Source organism: Marmota flaviventris, chromosome 14 (genome assembly GCF_047511675.1).
Source record: "Marmota flaviventris isolate mMarFla1 chromosome 14, mMarFla1.hap1, whole genome shotgun sequence".
NCBI lineage: Eukaryota > Metazoa > Chordata > Mammalia > Rodentia > Sciuridae > Marmota > Marmota flaviventris.
In genome coordinates, this window is record NC_092511.1 from 38,928,640 (window position 1) to 38,952,837 (window position 24,198).

The 24,198-nt window shown below is 33.4% G+C and overlaps 1 protein-coding gene across 2 annotated transcripts in view; it reads left to right on the forward strand.

Annotated features, from left to right (window-relative positions):
• The first annotated feature begins 253 nt into the window (after positions 1–253).
• Positions 254–24,198, forward strand: part of Gtf2a1l (general transcription factor IIA subunit 1 like) — a 47,161-nt gene continuing 23,216 nt past the window's right edge. The window contains exons 1-6 of one of the 2 annotated variants that reach the window (XM_027934330.2): positions 254–274; positions 2,594–2,695; positions 2,948–3,071; positions 15,138–15,193; positions 17,498–17,582; positions 18,767–19,350. In XM_027934330.2, coding sequence (XP_027790131.2) covers positions 254–274; positions 2,594–2,695; positions 2,948–3,071; positions 15,138–15,193; positions 17,498–17,582; positions 18,767–19,350 — 972 coding nt within the window. The remainder of the gene's footprint in view (positions 275–2,593; positions 2,696–2,947; positions 3,072–15,137; positions 15,194–17,497; positions 17,583–18,766; positions 19,351–24,198) is intronic. The other variant, XM_027934331.2, reaches the window with a different exon arrangement.

Genomic DNA, 24,198 nt, shown 5'->3' on the forward strand with positions numbered 1-24,198 from the left:
TAAGGCCCGACCTAACCATTCATTCATTTTAGCTGTCCTTCCTCAGGCAAGCCAACCTCCCCTCTGAAGAGACACAGCGCTTGCAATCAACCCTGCTCCACTCACGGAGCTTAGCTTCTTCCCTGCCCCGCCCTCGGCGTTTTCCGAGGTTGCGTGCCAACGTTCTCCCCTCGCCGTTCAAAACCAGCCCGCGCGCCCCTGGGCGGTACATCCCGTGCTGTGCAGGCGTGAAGGGCCCGCTGGAGCCGCTGTCATGGCCTGCGTCAACCCAGTGGTAAGGAGGGCCGCAGGCTCCGCGCATGGGAGCGGCCTAGGACACTGGGTTCACAGCAGTTGAACCCTGCTCACCCTTTAGTCATCAGTGATAAGCCATACACTTTCATAAACCCTGTTCCTTACTTCTGTGTCGAGGAAGCTGACGAGGGCCAGTGGTTTGGCCGGAAGTCGGGCCTGGCCCAACCGGAAGAAGTGATGTCCTCCTGCTCCAAGTTGAGGTTGTCTAGGTTAGGGTTGGAACGTGTTTAGAGGTGGAGCTCACCCTCTGCCTTGCGGATTTTCTATATGTTTAGAAATTCCTAAGCTCACTTGTAGTCTAATTTTTAATTTTGCTACAGACATTGTCGATTGAAGCTGTTATTTACTAACATGAAATAACAGGTAATGCGATATGGCTTGTTACCCCGTCGTCTTCCTTTTCCCATTCTCTAGCCCCTTTAGCGCTGAAGTGTTCAACCCTCAGACATTGACTTTGTGTCCTCGAAGAGTACCTGAACCTCACAAAATTCACAGGCTGACTGGCACTTGTGAGACTCTCCATCCATCTTAAAAACCTAAATTAAAGAAAAAAAAAAGAAAAAGGATTCATCTTTATTATCAATAGGCTTCACATTTCCTGAAAGACAATGTGTTCATCCAGATGGGTTTTTTTTTGGAGGGGACAAATATGATTCCAAGTATACATAAGTAGAATTAAATGTTCCATTTTTAGAGGCATGCTATTTTAGTGTATATCCATTTTATGATACTGTTTTAAGAATTGTAGAACACTTATACTTGAAAATAAGTTTACAGGGTGAAATGATTTCCCCGAGTGTGAACTCCAAGGAGAGGGTGGTGTGCATGTTTTCCTTCAGAGGTGTTAAGATGGACTTCTGGATTATATATAGTTTTAATAAAGACAGTAGATAGGGAAAGCAGTATGAAGTCTAAATGTAGTCTTAGAAGAGAAACTACGTTCAATACCTATTTTGCTTTTGAAAAATTGTGTCTAATGGCTTCTTTTTGACTGCTGCTGTTATACTCTGAGGGCAGATCTTAAAGATGTTTTTAGCCCTAGGAATTTTTTCCTCTAGCTCTAAGTGTGAACACACTAGCTGGGATTAACACTGAAGCACCCATTTAGAATGCCTTTATCTGGGTAAACTGTTTTAGAAGAAGCAACCAATCTAAGGGCACTTAGCCTTAATGGATATGCTTGTGAATAACATATTATTTAAATGTTACTGATTGGCCTATTCATAGGCTTACCCTGGATCTTTAGAAGGATTATTTTAGAATTTAGCTTCTCTTGGAGTTTACAGGAGTATTTAGAGTATTTTATGGGATGTATGAAAAAGTAATCCTAGAATGCCACAGTATTCATTTTGGCCTGATTAAGCAATTTGAGACAAGAGCAACTCAATTAAATTCCTGTTTTGCTTTTCTTGTCAGTGGAACTTCCACTGGATCAGTATTGTCAGCACTTAGAATTGCCATTTTGGATTGGAGACCTCGGTGGAACACACTTTACATAGCTTTGAAGGACTAAGTTTATTGCACATGTTCATTGTTGTGTTGATGTAAATGATGTTTAATCTGGGTATGAATCTGCTTAATTTCATTTCATGGCATGTTTTTACTAGGAAACACTTTAGGATGTTATTTTGTCTCTACAATATGCACATTGTAGAAGGGTGAGGTTGTTAGTGCGCTTTGTAGTTTTTTTTTAGGAAATTCATTTTGGTGCAGTTGTTTATTAACTTGATAAGGGTTCAGAATATGTGTGTGTGTGCACACACATGTGCGCATACACACTTTTTTTTGGTTTGTGGGATTTGAAAGTAGGACAGGCTTTGATTTCCCCAGTGTTAAGACATGAAGTTTATTTACGTTTATGGAAATAATATAGTGAACTCTAATAGTTCACTAATAGTGGCTACTTTGAGAAAAAGTTAAATTGAAAACAGTTTAATTTCCAGCTGCCTTAAATTAATTTCCATTTTATAAGGAATGGGGAAGTTAAATACTGCCACAGAAGTCAAGTAACATAACCATAATCATCTATTTTTATAAGATTATCTCAATTGTATTCTTGTAGTTCAGCCTTGTAGATGGGGGTGGGATACAAGGGTGCTACAGCTAGAACTAAAGCTTTGAAGCTAGCACAATTTATAAAAAGCTAAGTATATACTGGGAATGGCATGTACTTAGTAAAAATCCTTCCAGTGCTTATTTTTTTTTAAAACTATAAGATTAGAAAGTATATACTACATGTTTTTAAAGGCAAGTAATTCAAACTTGAGAATTTAAAACTTTAATAATTGCTTTTATGTAGCCTAAACTCTACAGATCTGTAATTGAAGATGTAATTGAAGGAGTGCGGGATCTATTTGTTGAAGAAGGTATAGAGGAACAAGTTTTAAAGGACTTGAAACAGGTTTGTGGACAATACAAGTTTCTGTTCTTGTAGTTTTCAACTTAAAAAAACTGATAATTATAGTTATAACCCAACCAATATAGTTTAGTACTTAACCATTGTACCATCAGCAGAAAATTCCATTTTAAAAATAGAAGTAAATATCCGATTTTTTAAAAGTATGTATATGTATGTGTGTGTGTGTATATATATATATATATATATATATATATATATATATTTTTTTTTTTTTTTTTTTTTTTTTTTTTCCAGCTCTGGGAAACCAAAGTTTTGCAGTCTAAAGCAACAGAAGACTTCTTCAGAAATAGTGTCCATTCACCTTTGTTCACCCTTCAGTTGCCACACAGCTTGCATCAAACATTGCAATCATCAACAGGTTGGATAAAGTTTGTAAATTAGTATTATCTACATCTTTAGAATGATTTCTCTTTTGATAATGTTTTTTAATTAGGATAATGTTCTTAAAGTATAGATGACTTAAACCTCAACATCATTTCCATTAAGTGAACATGGTGTAAATCATCACTTCATGTTATTATTGAAAGAAAACTCTGGCTATTCAAACTAGTTTTTTAAAAGAATATTTACTTTTTTAGTTGTAGGTGGACACACAATATCTTTATTTCATTTTTTTTTTTTAATGTGGTGGTGAGGATCAAACCCAGTGCCTCAAGTGTGCTAGGCGAGCACCCTACCATTGAGCCACAATTCCAGCCCTCAAATTAGTTTTTTAAAAAATAATAAATTTCATAAAGGTGACAAAACCTTGCTTTAGAGAAGCAAGTTATATAGTTCTTGAGCTTGGAGCATACACGGGTTGTTTCAGAGAATTTGATTGGGTCCAGTAGAAGTAATCTAGCCATTATTGCTGAAGTAGCAGAGGGAAAGTGGGAAAGGTGTTTGCATGCTTTACATTCTCTTTGTTCCTTTTACTTTCTGTGTCTGTTGTTAGTAATCAATTATTGTATTGGAAGCAAAATGGAGAGTGAAAAAAATATGGAGATTATTCAGGCTACTTCACTATTTCGATTATATAAAATAATGGCAAGAAATTGACCATGTGCATTTTATGTTTATTCTCGAATTTATTGAATCTAGACCTTTGCTTTTAAGGGAAATATTTGTTTATACTATATATGCCAATTGGAGTTGGGAAAGACTAAATGGTAAAACTGATATTATCCTATCTGTCTTTTCAGTTCTGATTCTTATAATCTTTATCTTACTCATGGGATATATATACACACGTAAATAGATTTTATTTGGTTTAGCTGAAATTCAATAGAGTAGTATCTGCAAGAAGTGAGAGTAGAATTCAGATTAGATTGTCAATAATAAGTAGATTGTTCTTGCATGCTTTTGAAAATTCACACGAAAATTACATAGGCCAAGGTGAAGAGAAAATAGGATGCTAGAACCTCTTATAAAATGGGAGACTTTGAGTGTGGCAGCAATTTATAACCTATAAAAATGAAAAAGTAATAATTGAGTTACCAAACACAAGTTTTATCTAATACTGTGCTTACAAAAATATAATTTTCTTCTTTAAATATTAGTCATAATAGATTTTTCTCTTCTTTTTTATTGTACATAATGGTGGGATTTATTGTTACATATTACATGTACACAATATAACAATATAATTTGGCCAGTATCCCTCCCCAGGACTTCCCCCAGTCATGACAGTTGTAATTGTTGAACCACTGAAATGTTTTCATCAATCATTGGGTTTTTGACTATGGTTTCATTTTTACCTTTATGGTGTCAGAATATTTCCTTTAGCTGTTTAACATTCTTTTTTTTTTAATCTCTATTTTTTTAAATTAAAGAACTCTGGAGGTTCTTTTTGCTTGGGGTTGATGTGAAGGTGTGGTAGATAGGCAGGCTGAAAATACTTCACTGTCTTTTATCAAAAGCATAGTGAACCCCTTAGGGGTTCTTTGTCATTCAAAATTGCAATACTTCATTTTACCGCAAGATGGTAATATTACCAGTGATTTAAATCACAAAATAGTCTGGCAGCTAATATATCTAGCTAGTTTTCACTCTGAACCTATTCCTATTCTGTGTCTTAGGAGTTAGAATAATAGAAATAATTACATTTAAAATAAGACAGTTTTCCTCCTTATTCTCCTCTACATGATTTATAATGAAGAGGTTTAAGAGGAATTACTGTATCCTTTAAAAGTGCATTATAGACCTTGTTCCTATCTGTCTTCATTTCTTGGTACCCTACAATAAGATTCTTGAAATAAATAGCCTCATAAAATTTAAGTACTTCTTAATTGTATCTTCTCATGGTATGCTTTTAAAAGCCTGATTAAAATAACTTAAACTTCTACAATCTTTTCATTTCTTTTGATACTAGGTTCAAATTAAATCTACAATTGAATAAGTCATCTGCTTTTTTTTCTGTTCCACTTTAAAACTTGTTTGCTATACCATATTTTTGACTGCATTATTTATTTGTTTAGAATTTCCTGTATCTTTAGTTCTCAACATTTTTTATAAAGGACTCCTTTATATTCTTAAAAATTGAGGACCCTAAGGAACATTTTAAAATGTGGATTGTAAATATGTATTAAAAGATTGGAATTAAAACTAAGAAATAAAAATGGTTTATTTATTTAAAAATTCAATTATTTGTTTATATATATGAAAAATAACTTTACAATAAAAATTTTTAGTAAGGTGGCATTGTTTTACTTTTCTGCAAATTTTGTTAATGTCTGCTTTAATATAAGACAACTGGGTTCTCATGTCTTTTTAAATTTAAATATGTGTATATTTAAGGTGAACACCATGTTTTGAGATATGTGTGAATATATATAGTGAAAAGGTTATATAATTCTGTAAATTAATATATCTATCATCTTAGTAGTTTTCCATTTCTAAAAATTGTGGCAAGTGTACCTAAAGTCTACTGTTTTCATAGCAAAAATCCTGAGTGTGGTACAATATTAAGTACCCTCATAATGTTGTACATCTGATCTTTAGACTTATTGATTTTGTGTTTCTGTTGCTTTGTGTTCTTGGACCTACATTTTTCCATTCCATGCTCCCCTGCCCTTGATAACCACTGTTTTATTCTCTACCTCTGTGTATTTGACTTTTGACTTTTTTTTTTAAGATTCTGCATATGAGTGAGATCATATAGTACCTTTTTCTTTGTGTCTGCCTTATTCCACATAGCATAAAGTCTTCCATTTTCATCCATATTGTGTGACAGAGGGCAGAATCTCCTTTTTGAAAGCTGAACAATAATCCATTGTGTATATAAATTACATTTTCTTGATCCATTTGTCCATCATTGGACATGTTGGTTATTACTTCATCTTGGCTGTTATGAATAATGCTGCAATGAACTTGGAAGTACAGATACTTATGAGGTAGTGATTTAATATCTTTTGGGTATATATTCATAAGAAGGGTTGCTGGGTTATATGGTGGTTCTATTATTAATTTCTTTAGGAACCTCTGTATTGCTTTCTGCAGTGGCTGTACCATTCTGTATTGTCATCAACAATCACAAAGATTCCCTTTTCTCTGAATTTTCACCAATACTTGTAATCTCTCATCTTTTTGATAATATCCATCCTTACAGGTGTAGGTAATGTCTCATAGTTTTGATGGGCATTTCTATGATGTTTAGTGATGCTGAGCACCTTTTCATATACTTATTGATCATTTTTATTTTCTCTTTAGAAAAATATCTATCTAGGTTCTTTTGCTCATTTTTTAGTTGGGTTATTTTCTGCTGACTCTTTAATTGCCTAAACTCTTTAATATATTTTGGATATTAGCACTTTATCAGATGTATGGTTTGTGTGTATATTCTCCCGATCTGCCTTTATATTTTGTTGATTCTTTCTTGTTGTGCAGAAGTTTGATGTAGTTCCATTTATTTTTGTTTTGTAGCCTTAACTTTTGTTGTGGTATTAAAAAAAATCATTGCCAAGTCTAGTGTCAGGGAGGTTTTTTTTTTTTTTTTTTTTTAATGTTCTTTTCTGGAAGTTTTATGGTTCAGGTATAATTTTAGGTCATTTATTAATTTTGAGTTGATTTTTTTATATATGGTATAAGCTGTCCAATTTTATTATACTGCATGTGAAAATCCAGTTTTCCCAGTACCATTTATTAAAGAGACTGTTTTTTCCCTATTGTGTCATCTTATTGCCCTTGTTAAAAATTAGTTAACCATATATATTTGGATTGATTTCTAGTTTCTAAGTATTTTTGTATTAGTACTTCACTGTTTTGATTACTAATAGCTTTGTAATGTTATTTTGTTTGTTTGTTTTTGAGATAGGGATCTCACTGTGTTGTCCAGGCTGGCTGTGAACTCCTGAACTCAAGTAATCCTTCTACCTCAGCCTCCTGAGTAACTGGGACTATAGGCATATGTGGCTGTGCCTGGCTTTATACTTTTAAATCAGGCAGTATGATGTCTCCAACTTTTTCTATATATGAATTGCTTTGGTTATTTGAGTTTTTTTTTTTTTTTTGTAATTCCTTATGAATTTTAGCATTTTTCTATTTCTGTGAATAATGCCATGGAAATTTTGATAATGATTGAAACTGAATCTGTAATTGCTTTGGGAAGCATTATACATTCTAACAATATTTTAACAATATTAATTCCTTCAGTCCATGAATAGGGAGTATCTTTTCATTTGTTTCTTCTTCATTTTTTTTCATCATTGTCTTTTAGTTTTCAGAATAGAGGTACAGATCTTTTATCTTCTTGATTAAATTTCTTCCTGTTTTAATTTTTAGATGCTATCATAAATGGGATAATTTTCTTGATTTCTTTATTAGATTGATTGTTATTTTATATAGATATGTAACTGATTTTTCTATGTTACTTTTATATCCTGCAAATTTATTGAACGTATTAGTTCTAACTCTGTGTGTGTGTGTGTGTGTGTGTGTGTGTGTGTGTTTTTGGGTTCTTTCTATACAGGACCATGCCCTTTGCAAATAAAGATAACTTTACTTCTTTGTTTCTGATTTGTATGCCTTGTATTTATTTTTCTTGTCTGTTTGCTCTGGGTAGAACTTCTGTGTTGAAGAGAGGTGGTGAGAGTAGGTACTCTTTCTTTATGCTCGATCTTGAAGGGAAAACTTTCAGTTTTTCCCTGTTGATTTTTTAAAAATATGTTTTTAGTTGTAGGTGGACATAATACTTTTATTTTATTTATTTATATGTGGTGCTGAGGTTCAAACTCAGTGCCTCACATGTGCTAGGCGAGCTCTTTATACTGAGCCACAACCCCAGCCCCTCCCCATTGATTTTTGATGTTAGCTGTGGGGTTCTCTCTTCTTTCTTTTCCTGGGGATCAAACCCAGGGCCTCACATATGCTAGGCAAGTACTCAACCACTGAACTATATCCTCAGCCCTGGTTTTCTATTTAGAATGTCTTTTTCTGCTTCTGGTGTCAAGCTAATGTTGGTTTAGTAATTGTGTTTGCCTTTAGTTCTCTTTTTTGAAAGAGTTTAAGGATTGGTATTAATTTTTTTTTTTTTTGAATGTTTGGTAGAATTCAATCCCAGAATCCATCTAGTCCTGGGCTTTGTTTTGTTGGGACGTTTTTAACTTACTTAAAAAAAAAAAAAAGACTTTTAACTGACATGTAATAATTGTATATATTTATGGAGTATAGTGTGATATTTAGCACATGTATACATGTTACATACTAATCAAATTAGGGCAATAGCATTGGATTTCTTTGTCTCTTTATGTTTGGAGCTTTTGAGCTTCTTCTAGATTTTCATAAAATATATAATAGATTATTGTGAATTATAGTCATCTCACTATAGTGGAACACTAGAATTGTTCTATCTAATTGTGTTTTGGTATCCGTTATCTCATACCCTCTCTTTTTCTACCTGCTGTATTAGCCTAAAGATATCAGTATTCTACGTTCAGATCAACTTTTTTTTTTTCCCCTCCCAATGCTGGAGATTGAACCCAGGCCTGTTTTACCATTGAGTTTTATCCCCCTCCCCCCTTCTTTTTTTTTAACTATTTATTTTTGAGATGAGTTCTTGCTAAGTTGCCCAGGCTGGCCTAGAACTTACATCCTCCTGCCTTGGCTGGGATTACAAGCTTGCACCACCATGCCTGGCTCAAACTAGTGTTTTTAGCTTCCACATATGAGAAAGAACATGTAGTATTTGTTCTTCTATGTTTGGATTATTTCCCTTAACATCATGTCCTGTTGGAGGTTTTAGATTATTACTTCTATCTTTTCAATATCTATTTCTGCAATCAAACTGTTATACTATGTTGTGATTGTTAAAACACATGAAGAAAATTTAGCTTTTCACAGATACGTAATTGGAAAAGGGCTTTTTTTTTTTTTTTTTTGGTAGCATTTTCAGATAATTTGATACTACAGTAAAGTTTAGGTGGAATCTGAACCTAAATCAAGGAATTTTTTAGAATGTTACATTAGAGTTTATGTTGGTGTACATATCTTGCACTTTAAATGCCTTTTCACTCCTGTAATTTTGTGATGTATGTTGATTATTTAGAAAATATTGTTTCACTGCATTATACAGTTGAAACATTGTTCATTATATAAGGTTAAAAAATGGCTGGGCACAGTGGTGCACACCTGTAATCCCAGCAGCTCTGGAGTTTGAGGCAGGAGGATCACGAGTTCAAAGCCAGCCTCAGTAACAGCAAGGTGCTAAGCAACTCAGTGAGACCCTGTCTCTGAATAAAATACAAAATAAGGCCTGGGATGTGGCTCTCGGTGGTTGAGTGCTCCTCAGTTCAATCCCTGGTATAAAAAAAAATTATATTCATTATTATCACTCTACATCTCATCTACTGTGATAGATATAATATAATAGGTGATACATTCTAAGTTTTGCTCGAAAGCTTGAATTTTATCATTGGAAAATACCATTAGTTTGTTTTTTAATAATTTTTAAATTTATTCTAATTTGTTATAATATGACAGCAGAATGCACTACAATTCATATTACCCATCTAGAGCACAATTTTTCATATCTCTGGCCATACACAAAGTAGAGTTACACCATTTATGTCTTCACAGCCACATCAATGTTTATAGCAACACAGTTCACAATAACTAAACTGTGGAAGCAACCTAGATGCTCTTTAGTAGATGAATGGATACAGAAAATGTGGTATATATACACAATGGAATATTATTCAGCATTAAAAGATAATAAAATCATGGCATTTGCAGGTAAATGGATGGAGTTGGAGAATATAATGCTAAATGAAGTTAGTCAATCTCAAAAAACCAAATGCCAAATGTTTTCTCTGATACAAGGATATTGAGCATTGGAGGAATAGATGAACACTAGATAGGGCAAAGGGGTGGGAGGGAAAAGGAGGGGGAATGGGGTAGGAAAGACAGTGGATTGGGGTGGATATCATTACCCTAAGTACATGTATAAAGACATTAGTTTGTTTTTTTGAAGCAAATGCTTAGTTCATTTTTGAGAGTTTGCCAAATACCCAGATGCAATAAAACATAGTTTCTGTCATTCTTTCCATTTAAAATGATGTTCCTTGAAAAAAGAGGCTAGGTCAACTCTCCACTTAAATAAGAGCATAAATGCTTTTGCTTGTACATCTTTACACTTCCATATGCTGCTGAAATCTTTGTTTTCTTTTCATCTTACCATAGAATATTAAAAGGAAGCATACTTGCTGGGTAAAATTCACTATAATTAATAATCCTTAGGTCATCACAGGACTTTCTTAAGTGGAACAGTTTTGGTATTGGTGCTGCTGATTTTTGTCTGATCTTTCTTCTCCTTCCTTTTACTCTTTCCCTCTGCCCTTCCTTCTGAGTGACACTGGAGAGTGCAATGACTTTATAAGGCATGGTGCTGCTGCCTTACTTCATGCGGAGGTCCCTGCAGTTTTACCCATCACTGCTTTTGTGTCTTTAATACAAATGTCAACAAAACAGAACAGACTGTAGTTAATGAAAAATGAAAAGGGCATATGTTGTCTTATTATAAACAGTTTTGAACACCCTGAAAGGGAACTTGGGACCCCCAGGGGTTTGCACATTATACTCTGAGATCTGCAGCTCTGTACTTACAGAGTGTGTGTATTTGTATATACACATATATAATTTATAATCCATTTTTGAGAGAGAAATGGGAATCTACTAATAATTATCTCAGAATAACAGGTGTAAACTGGGACTATCCTGGGCAAACTGGAATGTGCAGTCATCCTATCCATTTTTTTAGGGGACTTTAAATTGGCTTCTGCTGTTTGGTTTTCATATCACAGTGTTGTTTTTTTTTTTTTTTTAATGAAAACATCAGTCTTTGTGGGAGTAAGAGAAGGGAAGAACAGGAACACAAGTTTCTGGGGGATTTGAGCACTAAAACACTTAAACAATAGGTATAAGTAGTATTTCAGATTGTTCTTAAACTTAGGTCTGGTGGAAATTTCAGCAATGTGATTGATTGGTTCTTTAGGTGATATGAGGGGTGGAATGTTCAGTTTAGTCATCAGAATTCCATGTGCTTATGATTAGTCTCAAGAACTGATCAGTCTGCAGTTTTTGAATAATGTGACTTTCATATTAAGATTTGAAATGATTCAAAACAGAAGTAAGGCCAGGTGTGGTGATGCATGCCTGTAATCCCAGTGGCTCAGGAGGCTGAAGCAGGAGGATTGCAAGTTCAAAGCAAGCCTCAGCAGCTTAGTGGGGTTTAAGGATTTAGTGAGAATCTGTCTTAAAATAAAACAAAATAAAAGGGGAGAGGGATGTGGCTCAGTGGTGAATTACCCCTGGGTTCAATCCCTGGTACCAAAACAAACAAACAAACAAACCAAATTAAAAAATTCACCGAAAAAAACCCCAAAACAATAGAAGTAAGAATTGTGAAACTACTAGAATTTTTGATGGTGGGGAAAAAGTACACTTGTAGATGTGAATGTCACTCATGTCTGGGAAATTTGTTCTATGCCAAATTATCACATTTCAGAATTTTAAAATTATGTTTATGGAATTGAATTATTGCTATATTTTAAAATTTATTCATTTTGAAATTAATATTTCTAAGCTGGGTGAGTTGGCACATGCCTATAATCTCAGCAACTTAGAAGGCTGAGGTAAGAGGATCATAAGTTTGAGTCCAGCATAGGGAATTTAACAAGACTGTCTCAAAATCAAATATAAAAAAGGACTGAGAATGTGGCTCAGTAGTAAAACACCCTTGGGTTCAATCCCCAGTAATAATAATAATAAAAATGATAATAATAATTTCTAGAACATATATATGAAAAATCTGAAATTATGACATAGTTTGAGTGAAAACATTTAGTTAAAATTTACTTAGTTATTAAAATCATTCTGAATGTTAAAAATATGTTTCAGGTATGTTTAATGGTGTGTACAACTTGTAAATGTATATAAATGGTACATATAACTTGTGAATTTAGTATTAAATTTAGTTAGGTAGGAACTGCGTGAAACTTCACTATACAATTTAGTTCAGTGCTTTTATTCTGATGTCACAAAGAAACTTTGAAAGAGCTCTTATAACTCTGCTTGATTTCCTTAAAGATAGAGAATTATCTTGTAGGATTTATTACAAGGTATTTAAAAGAGGAGGATTGTTGCTATTTTTCCTCAAGAAACTCATTTAATTGCTTCAGACAGTGCGTTAACAGATTTTTGTTTCCTCTCAGGCTATGACTTAAGCTGTAGCTGCGTAAGCTTTGCTCACTTCAGCTAATTAAGACTAATGCCATTGTGTTCCTGCCACTCCGATTCTTTCTAATTTAGCTTTTCTGAAAGAATGCCTGTTAATAAGCAAAGCCATAGATGAACAGAGGATAAAAATAATTCTGTGGCTCATTAACCATCAATCTGCAACCTCAATTCTGTTGTCTGAACGTGGGAAGAATGGTTAGTTTGCTCTTCTGAGCTTTTTGTTGTATGTGAAGAAGCCTTTCTATCATCAGAATGGGGGAGTTTTCCTTATTGCAGTATGTGAAAAACAGGCAGGCCATAATCAGCATTACACTGATACATATGTAACTTTATAAACATGCTAAGAAGTACTTTTTATTAAAGAAAAGGCAAAATGTTATTCAAATAATTACATTCAGCTAGGTGAACCTTGAGCATTTAAGGTTTATGGTTACATTGATCAATTGAGATACTTCTATTGTGGTTATTATTTGGTCTTTATACATATACATATACATATACATATACATATACATATACATATATGGTAATGGAGATTGAACTCAGGGGCACTTTACCATTGAACCATATCCTCAGCCCTTTTTTAAAAAATATTTTATTTAGAGACAGGGTCTCACTGAGTTGCTTAGGGCCTTGCTAAGTTACTGAGGCTAGCTTTGAACTTATGATCCTCCTGCCTCAGCCTCCTGAGCTGCTGGGATTATAGGTGTGAGCAACTGTGCTGGGCTTTATACATAATTTTTTAATGATAGATTACATTTACAACCAGTTGGTCCACCTTTTGGATGCATTAGAAACAAAGCAATAGTCAGCATAGAAAATTGGCAGATAATAAAGGAAAGATGTATGGGATTGTGGCTTTAATGTAGGTTGCGTTGCAATTCTCCTAAGAATTTGTTCTTTTCCTTTTATAAATAGAATCTTAAAATTATTGAGCCATATTAATTGTACAAATTAGGGGTTTCACTTTAGATAATTTATTCTATTTTTCTTATCAGTCATAGTGGTTTCATTACAAAGTATTTTCATTCGTTTGTTCCTAAAGTGGTGTAGCTGTGCTTGCTAACATGGCTAAAGTACCATAAATAACTTTTAATGAAATGAATTGAAACTTATTTGAATCTATAAAATTCAGAATGGATTTATGTCAAGTTACATATTTTTGATCAATAGTATAGTTTCATAGAAATATGCCACTTAACAAATATTACTTTTTCTTCCCAATGGATAGTTGTATTTATATAGACATGACTCTGTGTCTTCTAATCTGTTCCACTGGTCTTCATTTATGGTTTTTGTGCCAATACTGTGCTGTTTTTGTTTCTATAGCTCTGTAGTATAATTTAAAGTCTGGTATTGTGATGCCTTCTGCATCACTTTTCTAAGGATTGCTTTGACTATTCTGGGCCTCTTATTTTTCCAAATGTATGCTTTCCTTTTTCTATTTCACAACTTCTTTTTCTATTTCTATGAAGAATGTCATTGGAATTTTTATAGTAATTACATTAAGTTTGTAGAGCGCTTTTAGTAGTATGGCCATTTTGACAATATTAATTCTTCCTATCCAAGAACGTGGGATATCTTTCCATCTTCTGAGGTCTTCTTCACTTTCTTTCTTTAGTGTTCTGTAGTTTTCGTTGTAGAGGTATTTCACCTTACTTGTTAGATTCATTCCCAAATATTTTATTTTATTGAGGCTATTGTTAAAGGGATAGCATCCCTGATTTGTCTTTGAGCTGATTTGTCGTTGGTGTATAGGAATGCAACTGATTTATGGGTGTTAATTTTATAACCTGCTACTTTGCTGAATTTATTTATGAGTTCTAGAAGCTTTCTGGTGGAGTTTTTTGGGTCTTCTAAATATAGAGTCATGTCATTGGCAAATAGGAATAGTTTGGGTTCTTTTCCTATTCATATCCCTTTAATTTCTTTCCTTTGTCTAATTGTTCTGGCTAGGGATTTCAGGACTATGTTCAATTAGGAGTGGTGAAAGAGGGCATCCCTGTCTTGTTCCAGTTTTTAGAAGGAATGCTTCAGTTTTTCTCATTTAGAATGATATTGGCCTTGGGTTTAGCATTTGTAGCTTTTAAAATGTTGAGTTATGTTCCTATTATCCCTAGTGTTTCTAGTGTTTTGAGCATGAATGTGTGCTGAATTTTGTCAAATGTTTTTTCTGCATTTATTGAGATAATCATATGATTCTTAAGTCTGTTGATGTGATGAATTATATATATTGATTTCCATATATTGAACCAGCCTTGCATCCCTGGAATGAACCCACTTGATTTTGGTGCCCTATCTTTTTAATATGTTTTTCTATGCAATTTGCCAGCATTTTATTAAGAATTTTTGCATCTATGTTCATCAGAGATATTGGTCTGAAGTTTCTTTCCTTGTTGTATAAGTTGTAATGGAGACTTAGTGCTACAGTTACTTACTAAAGACAATCTGCAGATGTTGTTATGGATTCCTAAAGTACAGTATGCCTGATTATACAGAAATATTTACCTTTGATACTTAAAGTAGTTTAGTTGTAAAGTCTATCTAAAGTTGCGGAAAACTATAATTAAATACTTCTGTTCTCATTTGGACTGGAAGTTTAGAATTCACTATGGTCTAACATTATAGAATATGTTTTTTTTTTAAAAAAATCGATTTAGCAATTAAATTAATAAATTCTAATGAATGTGTAATATTTATTTTATTTTCTATGCAGCATCGTTAGTTATTCCTACTGGTAGAACTCTTCCAAGTTTTGCCACAGCAGAACTGGTATGTAGCTTATTTAAAATACTTTTTTTTTTTTTTTTTTTTTTGGTATTGGGAGTTAAAACCAGGGGTGCTTTGCCACCAAGTTACCTTCCCAGCCCTTTTTATTTTTTATTTTGAGACAGGGTCTCGCTAAGATGCTGAAGCTGACCTTGAAGTGTGATCCTCCTGCCTCAGCCTTCCAAGTAGCCAGGATTACAGACCTATGCCACAGCACCTGGCTAAAATTGAAAAGATATGCACTATTTTTAATGAATGGTGGGATAATGTTGGGCATAGATGTAATTCATGATCCTTTAGAGAAAAGATGTGGTAAGATGTGGGACACATATCATAGAATGGCTTCCATATGATAGAAAAGCTCAGGAGATTCAGAATCAACATTTTCTTACTAGTTTTTCCTGTCTTCCAGTGCAGTTGTTAGCATCTGCCCAAACTGTACTTACAAGGTTAGGAAATTTCTACAGTTACATTGAATGGGGTTTTAATATACCATATAGTGTTATATGCTTGGTGGGCCTTAATGCAGATAATTTTGATCTGTTATTTTTTTCTGATTTTTTTCCCTCCAGAGTTGAGTGACTTTATAGTTCTTCCTTTTATTTAAGTGAAATATTTTGGTCATTTCATACTTTTATGAAATAGTTTCCTACCTCCCTAGGACTTGGAGATAGGAGATAAACATTATTACTTATTCATAGAAAATTGAGTAGTTTTTTAGGTGGGAAAGAATGACACATTTTCACTTTTACTTTTCTTCCATGGTACTGATGGCATATAATCCATTAACTATTTTTCATTTTCTTCTAGTCCATGAGCTACCTTTTAAGGTACAAGATTAAATGTGCCACTTATTTCCATTTCTTCTTTAAGAACAAACAAAGACTATTCCTTAACTAGATTTTTGGAAAGAATGGCTCTGCTTTTGATAGGAAACCTTTGAAATATCTCGGCTTTTGAGATTAGTGGAAATATCTTTTTTTTCCTTATTAAAGGAATAATATGCTTATATGAAGTAAAAACAAACAAATTTATAAAGTAAAATGTGAAAGAGCCCTGTAGTCTTATACCCCAAAGATAATGGTTTTAATTGTTTGATAAATATTCACTAGACTTATTTCATGAGCTGTACATTACTTTTCAGGGCAAAAAGTAGGATTACATTTGTTACTGTTTTTGTAATTTCCTTCCTTCCATATGCACTTGTATTTCCTCTCTTTCCCTCCCTTCACCCCCTACCCCTGCTCTCCCTCCCTCCCTCCCTCTTCTTTTAGTAATATAGATGGACTCCTTTTAATGCCAGTAAACATAGATTGGATGTAGTGGATATACCATGGTTCAACTAACCAGCTTTTTGCAGATGGACCTTTAAATTCTTTTCATTTTTAAAAAAATGTATAGCATCCCATTGGTTATAGTTGTGTTTATCTGTTGTTTAAGTGACAACTTGGTAGATTCCTAAAAGTAGGATTTCTGGGTCAAAGGTCATGTTTTCAATTTTAGAATACATTGCTAAATTGTCTAAAGGGTTGTTCTAGTTTATACTCATATAAACAGTAGCCTAAGGCAACTAGTTTTTCCTCACATCCTCACCAACATAGGGTGCTACTTATCAATCTTTTCTGTGGTGTGTGTGTGTGATATTAGGGATAGAATCCAGGGTCTTGCACATGCTAGGCAAGCACTCTACTAGCTGAGCCACATCCCTAGCCTACTTTATCAATTTTTTAAAATTTTCAGATCGGATAGATAAAATATTTCTTTGTTTTGATTTTATTTTTAATTTTAAAACTCTAGGGTTTAATTATTCCTAAAATAAAATTATATGCTATTATGAATTATGCATTATCATATCTATTTCAAAATACCATTCATGATCAACTTAGAGACTAAAGCACCCTTATGAATAGCTGTGGTTCTTATATTTGACACCTTAGGAGTCAATGGCCCAGTCAAAGCTAGGCATTGGGTAAGTTTTATGAATTGGTGTTCATTCTATTCATTAAGACTTACTGACTTCATAAAGGAAGCTACTGAGGAGAGCTATAGAAAGGGGGAAAAACGTTACTGGTTTCATTGTTAATGACTACATATTCAAAAGCCATTTTATTCAAAGAACTCAGACCTAGTATTAAATGTCGAGTATTGTCAAATTATTATTCTATTGTCTGGAATCAGATTTTTTTCACTCCTTGTGATACCATGGGGAAAGGATATAAATAAAATATATAACTTTCTAATATAAATTTAACTAATATAAATATAAAATATAAATCTAACTTTCTAATATAAATTTCTTCTATCTAGGGCACTTCAAACTCCAGTGCAAACTTTACTTTTCCTGGTTATCCTATTCATGTACCAGCAGGTGTGACACTACAGACTGCATCTGGTGAGATGAATTTCTAAGAATATTTTATTTTTAGTTAGCATTGGTGCTAACTCTGGATATTAAATCTCATATTGTTTAATGAACTATACCAGAAGTTAAAGGAACCTTCAATAAAACCTATTTTAAAAATGGTATTAAGTTGGGCTGGGGTTGTGGCTCAGCGGTAGAGTGCTTGCTTAGCATGTACGAGGCCCTGGGTTCGATCCTCAGCACCACATAAAAATAAATAAAATAAAGGTATTGTGTTGGCTACAACTAAAAAATAAATATTTAAAAAATGGTATTAAGTTGCAGTTATTGTTGTTATAGACACCATCTACCACAAAGAACACTGTATGATACCTGTCCTATATCTAATTCACTCTGAATTCTCTTTTCCAACCTTGTGTAAGATGCTTTGTATCTATTTTCTCTAATTCAAGTCAATTATCTAAATTTTAGCAAATACAAACAAAAGGATTTATCTGTGTTCCTGGTAGCTCTAATCAAGGAAAACCAAAGATTAGGTTGATCAACCTTTGCCTCCTTTTGAATTGGAGATTGCATCCCCTGATAGAAAAAACATCCATAAGTTTGGAGGTTAACCAACCTTTGCATTTCAGTACTATCTTTTGATTTAAAAGAGTATCAGACTTATTCTTTGGGTGTTGTAAAATTTAAGTACAGTGCCTAACTCAATGCTTAAAAACTATTCAGTTCCTCTCCTGTTTAGTTGTAGTTTAAAGAAGAAGAAATTTGATAACTATTGAAATTATCAAACTCTTTTTTTTGGATAATCTTTTCTTGTAATGGTATCTTAAGTGTATGAAATACATTGTACATGATTCTTTGTTAAAATTCCATTAGGCTGATAAGATTAGTTTATCAAGCAATAGGAGAAGGTCTTGGATAAAATATTGGTGGCCTATGTGTGTCTCAGAGTGTGTCATATAAATCATAGTGGGAAAAAACAGTTGAAGCAAAAGAAAATTTAAAAACTACAGTAATACGTATTTCTTTTAGAAAACACAAAAAAGTCTAAAGAATAAGAGAAATTTCTAGAGATAACCACTATTACCTTATTGATAGATTTCCTCCCAGCCTGTTAGGGGTGAGTTTTTTTTTTTTTTTTACAGGAAATTAGAATTTTAATTCTATTGCTAGAATTCTAATAATACTTAAAGTTTTGTTTTCTCCTTTTTAAGGTCACCTTTATAAAGTTAATGTACCAATTATGGTTACACAGACTTCTGGAAGAGCAAGTATTCTCCAGCATCCAGTTCAACAAGTTTTTCAACAGTTTGGGCATCCTTCAATGATACAGACCAGTGTTTCACAACTGAACCCTTGTTCCCTTCAAGCGACTAATAAATCACAAAGAATGGAAACTGTGCTACAGCAACCCACAATCCTACATTCTGGGCCAGTGGATAGGAAGCTCTTAAAAAATGCCACTAGTGATATACTTGTACCTCCTGGAAATGAGCATAAAATCATGCCTGAAGCTTTGTTGAGGCAGCAGGAAAACTCTCAGTACATCAGTCTTCCAGGTGTTGTATTTCCTCCACAGGTTTTGCAGACAGATTCTAATGTGGAGCCAGTGCTCAGTGTTTCAGCTAGCATGACTCAGAATCTTCATAGTGGGCCTCTCTCATTGGGCCCTCAGGTGTCTTTCCACCATATGACTGATGCAGAGCTTCACGTTCTTAAAAAAAGAATGTATGGATGTGATTCTGTAAAACAACCTAGAAAAATAGAGGAACCCAGCAGCCTACCTGTTTCTGAGAAGGTATAGTTCTTTGTTCACCTTCTTGATATTAGGGAACTGATTGTGGCCAGTGATTAGAATTCCTGAAATTTTTTTAAAGGTATAATACTAACCAGAATTATATATGTTTTGGTTTTTCCTTAGAAAATTATTTCTTCTATTTTTTTATTGGTACTTTATAGTTGTACATAATGGTGGGATTCATTGTTACATATTTGTACATGTACCTAATATAACCATATTATTTGGCCAGAATCATTCCCCAGTGTTTCTCCTTTCATAAAATTATTTCTTTATAGTTTTAAGTATAACTATCAGTTCTTAAAGTATTCATACTCAGCATTTCTTAACTTTTTGTTTCCATTGATGAATCAGAATACTTCTTTGAGAATGCATTTATTTTGAGGTAACCCATTTTACCTCTCCCTTAGATTGTGAGAAATGTCTTTTTTTTTTTTTTTTTGGTTTAGAGATAAAATTTAAAAGACCCAGAAATCTATCCCAGTATTTAATGAATATTTTGAGATTAATTCATTGTCAATGTACAAAAGTTGTCTGATGTATTTCCTATTTTACCTAATTTTCTTGAACTTGCATATGAAAGACTTCCCTACACAAGGAATTATCTTGCTAGTAATTTTGTTTCCCTCTGTCTGTTGAAATACTAGTTTTATTGAATTTCTTTTGGAATTCAAATCATTAAAAAGAAAGTTTCTAATTAATTTTACATATTAAAATTGATCTGAGGTATTTATTTCCAAGAAATTCATAGTGGTAAAAGAAAGATTCATGGAAAAATTTGGGTTGTAAAATTAGAAACAACATTGCATTTCTAAAAATAAATGTGAGCTCCCCAAGGGAATTTTTGCTAATTCCATTTATTTTTAGTATCATGTGACTAAGTTATGCTCTAAGTTATGCTCTAGCTAACTTAGTCATCCTCTAGTCATCCTCTAGAACCACTGTATAAAGCTGTAGTAATGTACAGTTAAGTGCCATCTGAACATTTTATTTTTAGAATATTTCATATTTCTTAGGGGAAAGATAGGGACTGTGAAGAGAGTGTGTCAAACTATTTTGGGAGTTTCAATTGACTGATAACTTTCAGAAAATATTTGACCCATTGTAGAATATTTCTGATGTTTGATGAAACCTGTACAGAATCTTTTAGCAGATTTTTAGTTTTCTTATAAAGTATTGAAATAAATGTGGTTTTTTTTAGTATTTTTTCATGACATTTTTAACATAAAATATGAAATTTGGAGATAAATTTTAGCTAAACTAATACTTATAAAACATTTGATTTTGAGGTAAAAATGACTGTAAATTTAAAATATATATGTTTTCATCATAGTACTTTTGGAGGCATTTTTTTTTCTGGTATTCTGTGAGAATTTTGCAGATTTTTGGTGTGATGAGTCAAGGACATATTCTACTTTTAGGCATTAAATATCATCGTGTACTTTTTTGATAGAGGAAAATAGATTAGTTACTGTGTATTAATCAAGAATTATTTAGGGAATACTGGTGCATTGAAGGCACAAAAAATTCAAATTCCAGATTCACTTTTATAAGCACTATGTAAAGTTAATCTCTGAAATTCAGTCACAGTCTGTAAACTAGGCATAATACCAACCTCATAAGTTTTAGAATTTTCAAAACTGTTGTATATAGAAGACGTAAAGCTTCTGATATAGAAAGCTTCAGATTAGTGTTAGTATGCTTTATGGTTACATATTGGATAATTTTTCATATCACTTGTCTATTAGTTTTAAAGTAGGTCTGTATGTAAAACACAAAATCCAAGTATACAAGAGTATGTACCTTATAAAATGCTTCCTTATTTATTTATTGTAGAATACCTTTAAATATTTAGCAATATGGGAAATTTATGCTGATCTAATTTTGAAAAAATTTATAAGTAGTTTTATTTTTTTCTAAGCAGCTTAGAGTAAGTTGTAATTAGCAGTACTTGTTTACTTGTCCTGTGTTGTAGACTCCCAGCTATCTTAAGAAACTATGCAATCTTTTTTTTTTTTTTTTTTTAAGATAGAGTGAGAGAGGGAGGGAGAGAGAAAGAGAGAGAGAGAATTTTTAATATTTATTTTCAGTTTTCGGCGGACACAACATCTTTGTTTGTATGTGGTGCTGAGGATCGAACCCGGGCCGCACGCATGCCAGGAGAGTGCGCTACCGCTTGAGCCACATCCCCAGCCCGAAACTATGCAATCTTAATATTTCTTACTGTTTCATAAAATATATTCCTGACAAATTTTGATTCAGCTTCTGATAAGTTCTGTTCTGTTTTTCATCTGTATGAATTTGACCATTCTAGGTACCTTATAAATGGAATCATATAATGTTCTTTTGTGACTGGCTTTCTCAGTATAATGTTTTCATGGTTCATCATGTTGAAAGTACCAGGGTTTCATTCCTTTTTAAGACTGAATCGTGATTTTGATAATGTTTTAAAATTAATTAATTAATTTAAATTAATTATATATGACAGCAGAATGCATTTTGATTCATTGTACACAATTGCAGCACAACTTTTCATTTCTCTGGTTGTACACAGTGTAGTGTCACACCATATGTACAGTCATATATGTACCTAGGGTAGTGATGTCCATCTCATTCCACCACCTTTCCTGCCCCCATGCCTCCTCTCTGCCCCTCCCTCCCCTTTGCCCCATCAAAGCTCCTCCATTTTTCCCATGTCCCCTCCACTAGGGATCAGCATCCATTTATAAGAGAGAACATTTGGCCTTTGCTTTTGGGGGATTGGCTTACTTTGCTTAGCATGATAAAACTTGTAGTGTTGGGTAGATGATAAATAAAAAAGGTTCTGAAGAAAAAAAACTTGTAAATATTTCTGGAGTCTGTTCCCTCTTCTGCATCCCAGCTGACATTGCCCTAAATGTCTCTTATGTGGAATAAGTTTCCTAATGAATTTATCAGCCTTTTAGCCTCTGCTGTTTCTCATTCCATTCCGGGAGGTTAAAGGCCTAAGTTTCAGGGATCAGAATTGTTTTGAATACCTTCTCTTGTGATGTGGGCAAGTACTAAAAAAGTGACTCAAAAAGTATATTTTATGTAAAATAATGTTTCTCCTTTAAAATAGTGGTGATGGGAGGATGTGTTAGGATAGCATGAAGTGCTCAACAGCACACTGCTGCTGCATGGTGAGTGCTCAGTCCCTGTTAGCTATTATTGGTCTTCCTTATGTCTTTCAAAGCCATGAGAGATCTGTCCAGAGTGCAGCCTGACTATGTCCTTTGCTTGCTTAACACAAAAAGCCCATCATGTATAGGATACAGTTCAGGCTCCTTAATATGGCATTTAAGGACCACCTCCATGTTCTCTCTCTGCCAATTTCTTATTTACTTTTCCTTTCATGCCTAGTACTTTATTAGAAACACCAAATGGAAGTGATTCTGTTTCCTAGCTCTTTTCTTTTTGTGTGTGTGTATAATACTGGGGATTAAAAAATTTTTTGTATTTGTCAAAATATGTTAAGGTATATTTCCTGCCAAATGAGAGTGGAATGGTGTGGTATGCTGTTGTACATGGTCAGATAATATATAATCATCATTGTCACTATATTATGATAGATAACTGAATTAAATCACCTGTCATGATTACAGAACACTGAATTCAACATAATTTAGGTTAAAAATGGGTAAAAAAATTGTTATACCTTATGTTTCTCTTGTTTTGTATTTATTCCCACCTTATGTGTATGAAGTTTTGTCAGTCCTTACTAGCCACTGGAAAAATATGGCTTTTTAATTAGAAGAAAGCGTAAATGGAAAAGATTGGAAGCTGGATTAGGTAGATGAAGCTTTATTTTAAGGAATCCTATTTATTTGATTATTGTAATACCCAGACATAGAAACAACAAATAATTAAAGATACTTTGGTGAAACTGAGAATCTTGAACATTACTGAGCTGGTTTGTTTTAGAGCAGAGAAAGAGAATTGAAGCAGTCAGATTACATCATTTGCATTAGAACTGTAGACTTTTTTTAAAAATTTTACATTTGGCTAGAATTCATAGAAGAATCAGCAGTAACTTTCCTTTAACATTCAACAGGATAAAAATACCAGTGCTGCTTAGGGCAGCTAGCATCTGATTTTCATTATATTTGCATGTTGACATCATTAAAGAATTCCTTTGCTGAGAACCCCTTTTTTTGGGGGAAGTTGGAACCTGACATCATTGCAATAATAAAAAGGGATTTTGCTTTGCAAAATTTGATACTCTGTACACTAATGGAGCACCTGAGATGCTTGGCAAGACATAGTTTTATAGCTTTAGTAAAGCAAGCATTGTTGTCTATTTTGGCACATGGCATTCATTAGTGCTAAGATATAGCCAGTAATTCTAAAAAAAATATCTGTCTGCTGACATCAAACTCCAGAACTTTAGAAACAAGGTTTTGAATTATTGTCTTTTCCAATACGTTTATTAAAAATATGTGCAAAATGTTAAATTTTTCTTCATGAAGATTTTTTTTCCTGATATTTCAAAGGACAATGCTTAAAGCCCTGACTTAATCCTTGGGGAGATGTTTACTATTTTTGAGAGGGAACGAAAGCCTCCTTATATAGTTTTACCTGGAGGAGTTTATTGATGATCAGTATGGGGGATGTTTGGCTATATGAAAGACGTAAATCTTCCTATTCATGGTCCTGCAGCATCCATTATTGATGATGATATAAAACTATTCACTATTTGGGTCAAATTACAACCTCAAAGGACACTGGATTCATATAATCATATGTGTAGTCTGAACTTTGCAGTGCATGTTGGAAGTGCTTCTGAAGAAAGAAATTGAGAATGACAAAATTCTTTTTCAGTTACTGAAA